At 31.7% G+C, this 13,976-nt stretch overlaps 4 protein-coding genes across 5 annotated transcripts; 3 read left to right on the top strand and 1 right to left on the bottom strand.

Annotated features, from left to right (window-relative positions):
* Nucleotides 1-2,233: 2,233 nt before the first annotated feature.
* Nucleotides 2,234-3,597, top strand: LOC108761162 (homocysteine S-methyltransferase YbgG). The gene has a single exon (XM_018507555.1). It carries the CDS (start codon nt 2,560-2,562, stop codon nt 3,514-3,516), a length of 957 nt encoding a protein of 318 aa, XP_018363057.1. The 5' UTR covers nt 2,234-2,559; the 3' UTR covers nt 3,517-3,597.
* A 140-nt stretch (nt 3,598-3,737) lies between these two features.
* On the bottom strand, nt 3,738-7,628 carry LOC108761100 (uncharacterized). Its single transcript, XM_018507450.1, has 10 exons — nt 7,545-7,628; nt 6,950-7,123; nt 6,595-6,850; nt 6,126-6,230; nt 5,858-6,042; nt 5,159-5,383; nt 4,683-4,748; nt 4,293-4,437; nt 4,038-4,215; nt 3,738-3,903 (listed from the first exon to the last, which is right to left on the bottom strand). The coding sequence occupies exons 1-10, from the start codon at nt 7,626-7,628 to the stop codon at nt 3,774-3,776; spliced, it is 1,548 nt and encodes a 515-aa protein (XP_018362952.1). The 3' UTR covers nt 3,738-3,773.
* Nucleotides 7,629-9,764: 2,136 nt separating this feature from the next.
* On the top strand, nt 9,765-11,143 carry Pomp (proteasome maturation protein). Its single transcript, XM_018507466.1, has 5 exons — nt 9,765-9,886; nt 10,269-10,369; nt 10,632-10,692; nt 10,787-10,962; nt 11,046-11,143. Exons 1-5 carry the CDS (start codon nt 9,884-9,886, stop codon nt 11,131-11,133), a joined length of 429 nt encoding a protein of 142 aa, XP_018362968.1. The 5' UTR covers nt 9,765-9,883; the 3' UTR covers nt 11,134-11,143.
* Nucleotides 11,144-11,809: 666 nt separating this feature from the next.
* Nucleotides 11,810-13,358, top strand: LOC108761105 (homocysteine S-methyltransferase YbgG-like). Of its 2 annotated transcripts, none has more exons than XM_018507457.1 (2): nt 11,810-11,978; nt 12,136-13,358. In XM_018507457.1, the coding sequence occupies exon 2, from the start codon at nt 12,271-12,273 to the stop codon at nt 13,237-13,239; it is 969 nt and encodes a 322-aa protein (XP_018362959.1). In that variant the 5' UTR covers nt 11,810-11,978; nt 12,136-12,270; the 3' UTR covers nt 13,240-13,358. The 2 variants fall into 2 exon arrangements, with proteins under 2 accessions (XP_018362959.1, XP_018362958.1); XM_018507456.1 differs by having other exon boundaries at nt 12,072-13,358.
* The last annotated feature ends 618 nt before the right edge of the window (nt 13,359-13,976 follow it).

Raw genomic sequence — 13,976 nt, 5'->3', positions numbered from 1 at the left:
ATCGCAAACAATTGGAAAAATGCATAGAATTCGAAATATTTATTAAATTAAAAATTCTTTGAGATACTATTTTCAAGTAAATAATTAAAATATTTGACAAATTATATATTTACACGCTATTGATTTATTTGCTTATACAGAGTATAATGTGAAATAATTGGATTGTGCACATTTATTTGTTATTTAAAAAATATGAAATTTAGATACTTAATTAGTGTGATATTATTAGGGTATCATCATTTGTAATATTTCTATCGTTACAATAATGTCTTTAATGATGTACAAAGTACAATGACATGTTTAGAAGTACATGTATATCTAAGCAAGATGATACATACAGAAAATAAGGAAAAATGCGTTATAGATTTTCTATTTGATCACTAATATGTTTTATTTCTATCACAACTCAAAGTTTATATGTATATACATATATAGTTATTCACTTTTATTTTTTATTTCTTTACTTTATCGCAAACACATATTCATGACAAAGAGAATTCTTTCATTAATTTTTTATGAAAAATAAACTGTGCAAATGTATAAAAGTGCTTAATACTAAAATACGCTTTTTCTTATATGTGAATATTCATGCGTGTGCGCGCACGGACGTGTGTGTGTGTGTGTGTGTGTGTGTGTGTGTAACAATATTAAATATGTAAATAAAGATCTCCTCAATTTTTGTACTTAACATTTATAACATTTGCACATTTCTTTATTAGGACATTAGGATTTCTTTATTATTATATTGAATTATATTAGGATTGAATTATATTAAATTAGAAACAAATTTTTGTACAAGTGAAATATATCGCATATGAGATACATAATATATTCTAGTGTTTTATTTTTATAATAAAATGGAGTAATGATATCTAAAAACGAAAAAGAATCAAAGCAAATATATATAGTGAGAGTTATTTGTAGAATATAAACATTAATTAGCAATTTTATACAATACATATTGTTCTTACATTTTGTTCTTACATTAACAAATGAGCTTCGCATATATTCTTGACTTTAGAAGCTAAATTTCTCGACTGTAGGAATACTTTTTAAGCATGTAAACAATACAATTTTTAACTTTAGCTTATTTTTCAGATGATATATTTTCTATAAAAAATGAATACACATCTTTTTGGTATATATAATTTTAAGAAACATACAGTCCATTTTATTCTTTATGAATAAATTGTTAATTACCAAACGAGAAATGATCATTAATTAAACATCGAATCGACATTAAATTGGTATTGAAATCATCGTATTTATATCGATTCGACATCGATTCGATGACTCATTTCTCGCTGGATAATATTGACTTTTTAAAAATAAAGTTTTTTTAAAAAATATTTTCTCTATACAAATACTTTTTGCACTCACTGTATGTATAATAATACATACATAATATGAATATTATCATTTCTTCTTATCTATTAACGTGTTGATTGTTATCTTGGATAGACTGACTTCTGCAATAAAATAAAATTTCTATTTTACAACTTTTATTACCGGTTATCTAACTGGTAAATATGAATGTCCACAATTATCTGATTTTCTCTCAATTTTTTAAATCCATAAATTTATAGGAATTTATAGTTTCTCACCATTCTAAAACAAAACGAAAAAAGAAATTTTTTATGAATATATTACTTTGTGACACGCGCGCGCGCGTTTTTGTTTAGAAGATATATGGATACCTCATCTTGCCCCACTTTCCTCTAAGCTATTTTTCTATTTAATACTGTTGTGCAATAAATCGATGTTATATTAATTATCACACATCATCGTTCGTCAATTACTAATTAACTGAAAGAATTACATTGATTCGTCGCAGTAGTAGTGACTAATGGAAATAGTTTAAATCCATTACAGATAAAGATTATTAGTGCTTTTTCTTTTCTTTTAGTCATTTAATATGCGTCATTTAATACACGTAATGCGCATAAAATATCATTTTATCCTTGTTGTTCGCAGAGTTGTTAAACAAGGATTACGATACATCATGCGCATTATGCGTGCAACGAAATGCAGCCTTAGATTATATTCTGAACTTTGTATCAAATATCTTGCAAGGTCAAACGATCGATTCAAAAAATAAACGTTTATTTATATTGCTAGATGGTTTCTTATCTGTATTTTCCTGTTTTCGTCTTGTATGAATACCTGATAAAAAAAGAATGACATTGCATCAGCTATTAGATATGATTACATGCTGCGCGTGATACAGTAATCTACAACCAATACGCAATACTCCGGAAGAAGCGACTATTTGGACAATGACGCGTACTTCTATAATGATTAACTATCAAAATGTAGACACAGCAATAAGCCATTTCACAGTTATCTCCGTAATGTTTATAAAGTCCGTGCATTGGACTAACTTCTTGTAATATCGTAGAGCACATCAAGCAATCGAGATGCAAGCTATACATTTATATTCGTATTGCAGTAAAATTTTTTGTGTCGTTATGTGACATCGGTTTTTTCATATAAAGTTTTAATAAATTAAAATTAAACGATTTTAATAAACTTCTAAAAACGAGAAAAAAAAAAACAATCATGTCGGAGATAAAAGTGCTGGACGGTGGTTTTTCTACGCAATTGTCCACCCACCTAGGTGAAAAAATTAACGGCGATCCTCTGTGGACTGCACGGTTTCTCATAACGAAACCGAAAGCCGTCTTCGCTACCCACTTGGATTTCTTGCGTGCTGGTGCCGATATCATAGAGACAAATACATATCAAGCAACTATCGACGGTTTTGTAAAGCATCTCGGTATCACCGAGGAAGAAAGTCTCGAGATCATCCGTAAAGCTGTTGATTACGCTAAAGATGCCATTAACGTTTATAGTAAAGAAATAGAGAACGATGCAAATGTAAGGAATCGAAAGCCACTAATCGCTGGATCTTGCGGTCCTTACGGCGCTTGTTTGCACGATGGTTCAGAGTATAGTGGTTCGTATTGCATCAACATATCGCGAGAATTTTTGATCAATTGGCATAGACCTCGCATACGCGCATTGCTGGAGAGAGGTGTTGATCTATTGGCGATAGAAACGATACCTTGTGTCCGCGAAGCGGAAGCTATAATTGATCTACTCAAGGAATTTCCGGATACGCAGGCATGGTTGTCATTCTCCTGTAGAAATGATGGAAAAAGCTTAGCAGACGGCAACAACTTTCAAGAGCTTGCCGTGAGATGTTACAAAAATGCATTACCCGGACAAATATTAGCGATCGGTGTTAATTGTATTGCTCCACAATGTGTTACCGCTCTGCTGAAAGATATCAATAAAAACAAGTTAAACGATCTCATACCATTGATAGTATACCCTAATAGCGGAGAAAAATATACAGTATCTGAAGGATGGAAGAAAGAAGGAGAAATTGCCTCTTTGCATGAGTTCATTGATGAATGGTTGGATCTTGGCGTTCGCTACATCGGCGGATGTTGTAGAACATACGCTACGGACATCGAACAAATAAGATCTAAAGTGGACCAAAGTCGAACATAGACATATATATTATGTAAATTTAATAGCCAGTGAGAGGATTACTTCACACGATCTTTATAATAATGAATTTATATTAAATGCCTGCACAAATGCAAAATATATTACATATAAAATGTTTACATAAATAATGAGCGCGTTCAAATTTATATATATATACGTATATATATATATATATATATATATACACAATTTGTTATACTACGAGAGTATTATTTAAAATTATATTTATTTAATAGAAACAACAAAGAAGAATAATATTATAGTTTTGGATCTATTTCATCAGTAATTCTGATGGAATACGGCACGTCATGTATCGTTATATTGCTATGAAAATGGCCACGTCGATTAATGACATCTTTAACTAAATTCTGCTTGTACGTCATCCACCTGAAATAAAAGTCAGAGAGAATAGTGCAACAATTTCTATAAATCATTAAATCAATAATTAGATGAAAATTTGATAATTAGAAAGAATCTGAAAATAATACTGTAATTATGTTTAATATAATAATTTATCATACTTTCGATTTAAAAGAAATTCGTTAAATAGCTGTTTCTTAGTTGGATATTTTGAGTCCATGAACAGTTTCACACGCCCCCAAATATTAGCACGATTATGCTCGAGCAACCAGTATCGCGGGATAAGAAAACATCGTACTGGCGTAATCGCTACGATTCTTCGATGAAGCATTTTCTCTCCTTAATTAATTAAATATTGATTCATTACATCGTATTAGATAAAAGAAAATATAATTTATATAATATGTGTTTCTCACCTAAACCGAAACACGCACCCCGTGAAAAAGTGCATATTTGCATGAATATAGTGCGAACATCACTAGGGTAATGTAATTGAGATGTAACAGACGGTTCTCGCATTAATATCTCCGCAATATCAGTAATTTCATGCCATCCTTTAACCTTGATTTTGTAATATTTATTAACATATGCGAATCAATCAATTTATGATTCTAAATTATGAAATCAATTTATGATCCTACATTACTAACCAATAAAATCGAATTTATCCAAAGATGTAATCATACCGTTTCAAGTTTAACTGATAAACAAACTTCAATAATTTACTCGATCAGATAGCTTCGTATAATTTTACTGATTGAGATAGATTAGTAAGAAGAAGAAAAAAGCGTGCTGTATATACTCACGACGTCTAAAAGTGTGGTAGTAACAATGCTTGATCGATCAACTTCGTTTTGTGTTTCAACAGATTTCTGCAAAAAAAATGCGATCGGAAAACATACACATTCTGTGTACCAAATTTCGGTATAATCAGACAGCACTAAGTAATAAAATATTTTTGCACTAATGATTAAAAGAGTTGCCTAAATTATATACATATAATAATTGATTAGCAATAATTCAATCCGCATACAAGACTTTTATAACAAATAAAATCTTTTATGTAATCTTTTTATACAATAATACAAACTATATTCACTGTATTAAAATTATATTAACGTAATTATTTAAAACTGTTAATATTTAAAATTAAACATGATGTATGTACACAAATAGTGCATCGAAAAAGTACAAGCGCAAAGAAAGAAGTGCATAGTTTTATTAAAACTAAAGAAAATAAATAATATATAAGAGAATAAAGTTATTTCTTCTTAATTCGTACTGGAATGGATTTATCAAATTGGTTTGATTCAAGCTCGTCAGATTTTGCAATTTTTTTCGGCACTCTTCGTAGTTGTGGACCGAAAGTTTCGGAATCGTATAATTCGTATTGCATTCCATGATAAGAAGAACGCTCACGAACAAGCATATGCTCAATAAGGCGACATTTACCTTTCAGAATAAAATGCACATAATTCACCATGCCTTTTCCATCACCTAACAAAACCTTTCAAATTAATTTATTAATATTTTCTGTATCTTTTGTATTCAGATTTGTGTTTATTTCTTAAAATATTCTCGAGAATAATGAACTATCGAAATATTAGAGGAGAAAGTGCTATTACGTCCCCTCATTACATTTTATAGAATAACTAAATAATCAATATTTAAATTGATACTTAACGATTAAATTTATCAAAGTGTTGTTCAATCAATCTTAAACTTAAATTATAAAATATTTATGACTTAAGATATTATTTTTAAATATACAAAGATATCTCTTCAATGATTTTGTCTTTGACATGCGTTATAGGGTCAGGGTACTGATATGAGTTATTGAACAAATGATTTCATAAATAATTTTTTTTCTACCTAATAGCGGAAATATTAAAAGGGCCATAATACAAGAGGTCAACAAGGATCTCGTAATATCATCTTTTCCTCTATCAAGAAATAATTATTGCACTGCCAAATTATTTACCTCATTAGGTTTGAAGTCTTTTAATTTGCTCAAAATACAACATTCTCGTACCGTCTCTTCATCCCACAACTTGAAATAATTAAAATGAACCAACGCATCTCGCAGAACATCCCACTTTTTTGTCAAACTACTGCGCAAGATGTTATCAAAATCGTCTCGAGTAATTAGAAGCAAATCAACCGACGCTAAGTAATATTCAAATAAGAAGTAGTATAAATTTTGATAAAATCTATTAGCACGTCTATTTTCATAATTCGTTTCTACTAACTTTTAGTAATTATCGTTGACGTTCTCGGTATCGTGTGCAATAATGCAACTTCACCAAACATATCTCCCGAATGTATGATCCCCATATCTACAATTTTTTCATCACCTAACAGAAAACATTACATCTAATTGATTTAATTCTTCACATCAAGTTACATAATTTTTCCTTCAGAAGTAATTCTCTTTCCAAAATATAGATATAACTTATCTTATAAAGTAAAGTTTGTCAAAAAATGATGTAATGTTAAACTAACAATAAGAAATTCATTCAAATATTACAAACTAAATGGAAAATGTTGATATATCTTATATTTCCATCTCATCATATTCTTGTGTTTCTATCATGTATAAAACAGCAAATATTCTCTATATATTCAGTACAAAAATTCTTTCCAATTTATTAGAGATTTTTTATGTCATCTTTTCGTGTCCAAGATTCTGTGAAAATTTGTAGTACTATTTTTCCTTACCTGTTAAATCATCAATCATTACTTTTGACAAATTGACCTCGCCATTCATAATAAAATAAAGATTTTCCGCTTTACGACCCTGACGAACGATTACCCGACCAGACGGTAAATATTGATAAAAGCACACAGCTGCCAGATGTTCTCTTAAATTCTCAGAATGCTTTGTGAATGCGTGGAACTTTGTGATAAGATCATATATGTATGCTTTATCCGCGGAAGATCTTTCAAACGGTCTTATTAGAAGTATCGATCGATCCTTGAATCAGCAATACATTTTTTACATGTTAAATTCTGAGTATTTATTTATACTTATCTATTTTTAGCGTACTATGTACACATATGTTTTATTGAATACCTTTAATGTAAGCAATTTTTTTTCTCTTTTGTGTCTCTGTTGAGCCATTCTAATATTAATTGTTACATCATCGCTAATTTCCTCGATTATCTGTTCTCCTGTTATCCATTCCATATATTCCAAAACTCGCCGCACGGCTGATCGAAATAAATAACGACCTTTTAATCTATCGGGCTAAATGAAAATTATTATGTCCTTATTTTGTTTCTCATTTTCTTTGTCTTTAATCAAATTATAATATATAATTGTAAATATTTTAAATTTCTAAACAAGAATATATATTTACTTTATTAATAAGCAAAGTATTTATAAAGATTTTAAATTGCTAAACAAGAATATATATTTATTTTATTAATAAGCAAAGTAATTTATAAATATTTTAAATACGAATTTATTGTTGTAGATATATCCCCATCGATTATATGAATGATTCTCTATACAATTAAATGATCTTATATGTATAGATTATAAATAAATTTTTTACATTTTTATAAGAAATTCAAATTTGTATTATTTCACAGTGTGTATATTTAAAGAAAAAAATTGCATATAAGATAACATTTCAAAATGTTATCGTAATGACTATTTTACTTACCCTAATCAGAGTCTTTCTCGGTAATAATTTATACGCAAGCGATTGACGCAAAGAACTAATTTTTCTTGCCTTGTATAAAGACATTGCGATAGAAAAATATGAAATTTATCGTTCATAAATTTTTAACTAAATTCCTTATTTGTGTAAGTATACAAAGTACTAACAACTGAGGCAAACTGACGTTAGGTGATGAAATTGTTTGGTCGATCGCTCGTATCGAAGAAATCGTATAGCAGTTATAGCACCAATATGGTCACTATATAAAAACTTTACACTATATAAAAACAAGTAACACAAAGTTCAAAATCAAAATATAAGTTATTTTATAAAAATTTTTTAGACGTTTTTTTAGATCTGTGTTTTCATAATCAAGTCTTACATTTAAGTACGGTTTTGCGCAGATTCCAAATGTGACTATTTAAATTAAAATATTTGCACCGCGGTAAACTAAAGTGACAGCTCGAGAGACTATACTATTTGCCATATAAAAACATGTAAAAATGATCATCAAATAGAAGAATTAAAAAATATACATTTTTATCACTTCTCAAAAGAGAAAACGTTAATATTAAAATGGGAAAAAGACTGTGAAAAATCAATTTTTATTATGATAATGCTTAATTCAAATAACCACGGTAACATGGCGGCATATGGTGCCACGTTCTTATTGGCTAATAAACCGGAATCAGACTACGTATTGAAGAATGAGATTGAAAATTAAAAGATTAAAGTTTGATCAATCAGAACAAAAGGAGCCAAAATTTCTTTGTCCTCATTGGTGAAATTTCAATCTTTAATCTTTAATCTCAATCTTCAATGCATAGTCTGATTCCGACCTTAGGCATGAATATATCTGGCTTTGGGCACCATCGAGAATCTACCCTACCACTTTTACTCCACCAATTAACGTCGCGTTCGGCTAGTTGAGAGCAGCGTTAATTGGTGGAGCATAAGTAGAAGGGCAGATTCTCGATGGTGCCCAAAGCCAAATATGCACATAGAACTTATACTACTAGAGGAGGAATACAGACGTCGAGCAGTGAGCAAGATTGAGTGACAGAAGATGTATTTCTGTCCTCTTCTATCCTCTTTTGGCACATGCGAAGAAAGAAGAAAAGTTACTGAGCAGCAGAAATATATCTTTCTATTCTCTACTATCGAAAGAAGAAAAGTTACTGAGCAGGACAGAAATATACATCTTCTGTCTCTCAGGCTGATGTCACATTGAGTGGTTCATGCGGCAGTGGAACAAAATTCAACCAATCGTAAAGTACTAATAGAAACAGATATCGTGCAGAAAATATAAAAGTACTTCGTGATTCGTTGAATTTTGTTCCGCTGCCGCATGAATCGCTCAATGTGACATCAGCATCAGCCTTGCTCACACTTTCCACTCATTGGCTGCGTTCAGCAGACTCAACAGTTTTGCAATCGTTTTGTGATTCTTCGCTGTGAGATAGGACTATTCCTTTAAATCTAAAAGTATAATCCAATCAGCGCGACGAATCACAAAACGGTTGCAAAACTGCTGAGTCTGCTGAACGCAGCCATTAGGTGTATTCAGTACTACAATCGCTCACTGAACGCTCAATGAGCTCTTGGATCTGATTGGCATATTCCGTTAGATCTATAAAAATATAGACCAAATAGATACAAGAGCTCACTGAGCGCTCAGTGAGCGGTCGTAGTACTGAATGCACCCATTGATTGGATAGACCATTCCCCCTTCATATAAAGTCTATGAATAGTATGACTATGCATCACCGCTTCAAAGCATTAATCAAAGCATTAATCAATCAGAAGAAAGAAAATCGATATCAGATTTAAGACCTCTTTCACCAACACCGATTAATCGGCCGATTATTCCATTGGAATTGACCAATCGCATCTATCGTCAAACAAAATGACAAATGGGATTGGTCAATTCCGATGGACTAATCGACCGATTAAGTTAATCGGAGTTGGTGAAAGAGGTCCTTAGTAAACTTTGTTTCGATTGATTAAATTCAATCTCAATATCAGTCTCTATAGTCTGATATAGGTTTTAAACAAATTGGAAACTAGCATTACTTGGGGCTGTGTTCTTCAAAATTCACTGCCAATGCTGAACATGTATAGTACACGTAACGTAAACTGTAGATTTTCAGCGTTAGCAGTGAATTTTGGAACACAGCCTGGTTCACAATCGATACGAGTTCCACCGAAATGTTGTGAATTTACGAACGCTGTGAAGTGTGACATTACAAGATTCTTGTTTCTTGGAGTGGATTGTCAACGTGTTTTTGAATCGTTTTAACATTTTCTTGGTGTGATTTCTGTTGTGATAGCAAAGCAGTAAAATGGTAATCGACGTATTTTTTTCAAACAGTATATTGCGTGTTATTTACGTATCAATTTTAAGACAATACTATATAATATATTATATATGAACAGGTTATGTTAACGATGACAGTCGATTTTACTGACTGTTTATATTCTATAGATTTCCTTGTGTCGTAGATTAAATGTCAATTAATAATTATACAATAACTTGGAAAAGAATAAATCGTGCTTGTGCTTTGTTTTGTAAAAATAGTTAAATTGTTTGTAGTTTTCAAACTAATTTGTATTTACTATTATTTTTTGTGAAACAGTAGAGAAAATTGGACTTCAACACACAAAGTGTTATCTCCATTATATCTCCATTATTTTATTTTATCTCCATTATAATTGTTATAATTTTAGAGCTTCGGTTTGCCATCACTCATACCCAAGCCTGTCGTACCTGAACAATTCGACGTTAAAAATGGAACTAACTATGACTTACCCAATCCTATGGCATCAGGGTATGATAATTTAAATAAACTTAAAAAAACTTTAAGTTGCAAAAATTAATTAACATAATTTCATTTGAAAGAATTTGCTTTCACTATTGATGTACAGACTACTGTACTTACTGCAAATACTAAAAATCTGTAGTTCATGTTACTTATATTATAGATTTTCAGTACTTGCAATAAATAATGGAATGTATTACAAAATCTTTGTATATCTTTAAAAATAGTTTCTTTTAAGAGATAGTTTTTAACATTACTCTTGTTTATTTAGTCTGTCATCAATCCGACAGAGTGTTGGTTACACACATCCCTTGGAAGCATCAGAACGAAATGTAAGATTTATTTTCTCGTTCTCTCTCTCTCTCTCTCTCTCTCTCTCTCTCTCAACATGGACAATTTTAAAATAGTAAATTGTATTTGTTTTAGTATAAAAAAAATCAAGATCGCATGGATATGATATTGCTTAGAAATACGCAAGGACTGCATGCACCACTGCGCATAGCAATGGAATTGAAAGCCACTGAAAACATTGGAAGACTTCCATTTTTATCGTCGTCTAATGTGATGCGAGATGTTTTACTTGGAAAAGATCAGAGTATAGGGTATTTACAACAAATATATTACTGCAATGACAAATCAGTTTGTATTTAACAATTTTTATCTATTTATGTATTATTATTTATAGATTTGAAGATGTCTTCAATACATCTGAATTCAGAGAACAAATGGGACAACCACATGCCGTCGTAGAAAATCACCTTGGAATATTGTAATGTTCATCTTGCAAAAATTTTGTCTTAATAAAAAATGAAAATTTATATAATCTTAATAACTATTAATAAATTAATTCTGTATAATTTTTGTAAGTTAAATATATTAGGTTTTTTTCTTTTTTTGGCGATATCTTTTAATAAAATTGCCAAATCTTAATATCTAACAAATTCAATAAATATGAAAAAATTTGCATTCAATATTATATACTACAATAAAGAAAATATCGGTATATTAGTTAAAAAAAATATTAATTTTGTAAGTATATAATAATAGTTAAAGTATATTTTTTACAAGTATATTTTACTCCTGGCTACTGCCAATCTTTGATTAACAAAAGAAAATATGCGTTTTACCGGGAATTATACACCATATAATTTAATGTCAACTTTTGCTGTAACTTGCATTTGTTATTAAACAAACTTAGTTTATAGAATATAGTATCATTAAATTATTATGGAAGTTTCCTGCCCGCTGTTGTAAAATATGCAATTACTTTATCAGTAATTTACTCATAAGGTATAATATTTTGCAGTACTTTCGTTACGTGGACCTTCACGCGGAGATCAAAGATGTCGACATGAAGTGCCCGTATAGGTTATATTATTACTGTGGTCAGTGTGGTCACGTCTCTCCTTACCTTTGTATATATTCTGTGCTCCTTACCGCTCAGTTTCTCTCGTGAAAATCATGGAAATATTTTGTTCCGAGATTCATGATAGTTAATACGTGTTGTTTACCATGTAAACTAAGTTGACCGCAATGAAGAATCAGAAGAATTAACATTTGATTTGATTTGAAATAATCCAAATATCTTTTGTGCTTTCGCATTGTCTGTTTGCATCAGGTAAAAGATCTTTTTTAACAATTTACTATTCTTTATGAGCAAGTCGTAATACTCTGCGACAAAAGGTAATAAAAACAATTCGTTTTAATCAAGGTAGTACTAAGAAATACCAGTGTACTTGATAATGAGCCACGCTTCGATCGGTTGAAATTAATAGGAGAGAATTTCAAAGCGTCCTCCACGGAAGTGGGAGAATTCTCTTTTTAAAATTGAATCCAAGTGATTTTGACACGTAATATTAAAACATATTGACATACGTTGATACTTGAATCTGCAACCATCTATATCAACAATGATGAAACATTGTCAAAAAGCTCCTAAGATTCTGGACGGCGGTTTTTCCGGGCAATTGTCACGGCATGTGAGTGCAAAAATCGATGGTGATCCGCTGTGGACAGCGCGATTCCTTAAAACCAATGTTGATGCCATATATGCCACACACTTGGATTTTCTGCGTGCTGGTGCTGATATTATCGAGACTAATACCTATCAAGCATCTGTACCTGGCATGATGAAATATCTGAATATAAGTGAACATGAAAGTTTGGACTTGTTCAACACATCTGTAAATTTAGCTAGAAAAGCTGTGGATGATTACATTCGAGAAGAGAACATCCCCTTCGAGTCGAGACCTATGGTCGCTGGATCGTGCGGTCCTTACGGCGCTTACCTAAACGATGGGTCTGAATATATTGGCTCCTACGGAAAGAATATATCCCGACAAGAACTAATTGAATGGCACAGGCCGCGCGTTAAGGCACTATTGAACGCTGGTGCTGATCTTCTAGCTTTTGAAACTATACCCTGCGTCGAGGAAGCGGAAGCCATTCTAGAATTGCTGAAGGATTACCCACACGCCTGTGCCTGGCTCTCGTTTTCATGTCGAAATGGTCAATTCATGTCGGACGGTAGTGTATTCCAAAATACAGCTGTGCGTTGTTACCGCACTTTGCCATTGCAGATCGTCGCAGTTGGCGTAAATTGCATCGATCCGAAGTACGTGACTCCCTTACTGAAGGGTATCAACGAAAGCGCTTCATCGGAACAGGATTTTATTCCCCTGGTAGTATATCCTAACAGAGGTGGCAGCTATTCTACAAGCGGCGAGTGGATCGCAGTCAAAGACGATCATTCTCTGAATCTGCCCATATCAGAATGGTTGGACCTAGGAGTTCGTTACATCGGCGGTTGCTGCAAGATCTTCGCAGAGGACATTAAACTAATTCGATCGGAAGTGAATCGACATAGCAAGCAATTCTGAACAAGTGATGCCAGCGACTTCCAAATATATTTTTTTACAGATATTGATACATATACCCCAGATTAAAACCAGGGATTACGAACTCCTATTGTTCTCACGGCATCTGATTAAAACCTGGGTATGCGTTGTCCATTTTATCAAATGTGATCATTTTTCTATTAATTTTTCTTATATATTACCGGTATTACACGGTCTCCGGATTGCACAATTTTATATCGAGATTTTATAATGAGAAAAAATTGGAAAATTATAATTTCGTTATCGACTATTTATGTAATAATATATAAAAGCTATTTACAACGCTCAGATCCGTCGTAAATGTATGTGCTTTACCGGGCTTCCCATTTTGCCGCGCAAAAAAGGTGTCATATAATCCATGGTGATCTTTTTCCATCATGATATAATCTATAGAAATCAACGGTTTAGCTGGATCTTAATGCTTGTATGATTCTTATGTGAATTTATATACTACGTGTGTAGTCCCCAGAAACGCGCCTCGGTAGTCTGGGTACCTATTATGGAAATAATCGGAATGGATTCCGATCGGAATTATTTCGTTTTCTCCAGAAAATACAATAGAAATCTAGGGAATAATTGAATAATTTCGATCGGAATCAATTCGGAACATTTCCATAATAGGTGCCCTGATGGTTTAAGACGCTCGCATGGAATGCAAGAGATCCGGATTCGACTAATAAATCCCGGCCGAGGTAATATTTTTCACAATAAGAATTAAT

The sequence above is a fragment of the Trachymyrmex cornetzi genome, unplaced genomic scaffold (assembly GCF_001594075.2).
Source record: "Trachymyrmex cornetzi isolate Tcor2-1 unplaced genomic scaffold, Tcor1.1 scaffold24, whole genome shotgun sequence".
Taxonomy (NCBI): Eukaryota; Metazoa; Arthropoda; class Insecta; order Hymenoptera; family Formicidae; genus Trachymyrmex; species Trachymyrmex cornetzi.
This window is presented reverse-complemented; position numbering and strand designations above follow the sequence as displayed.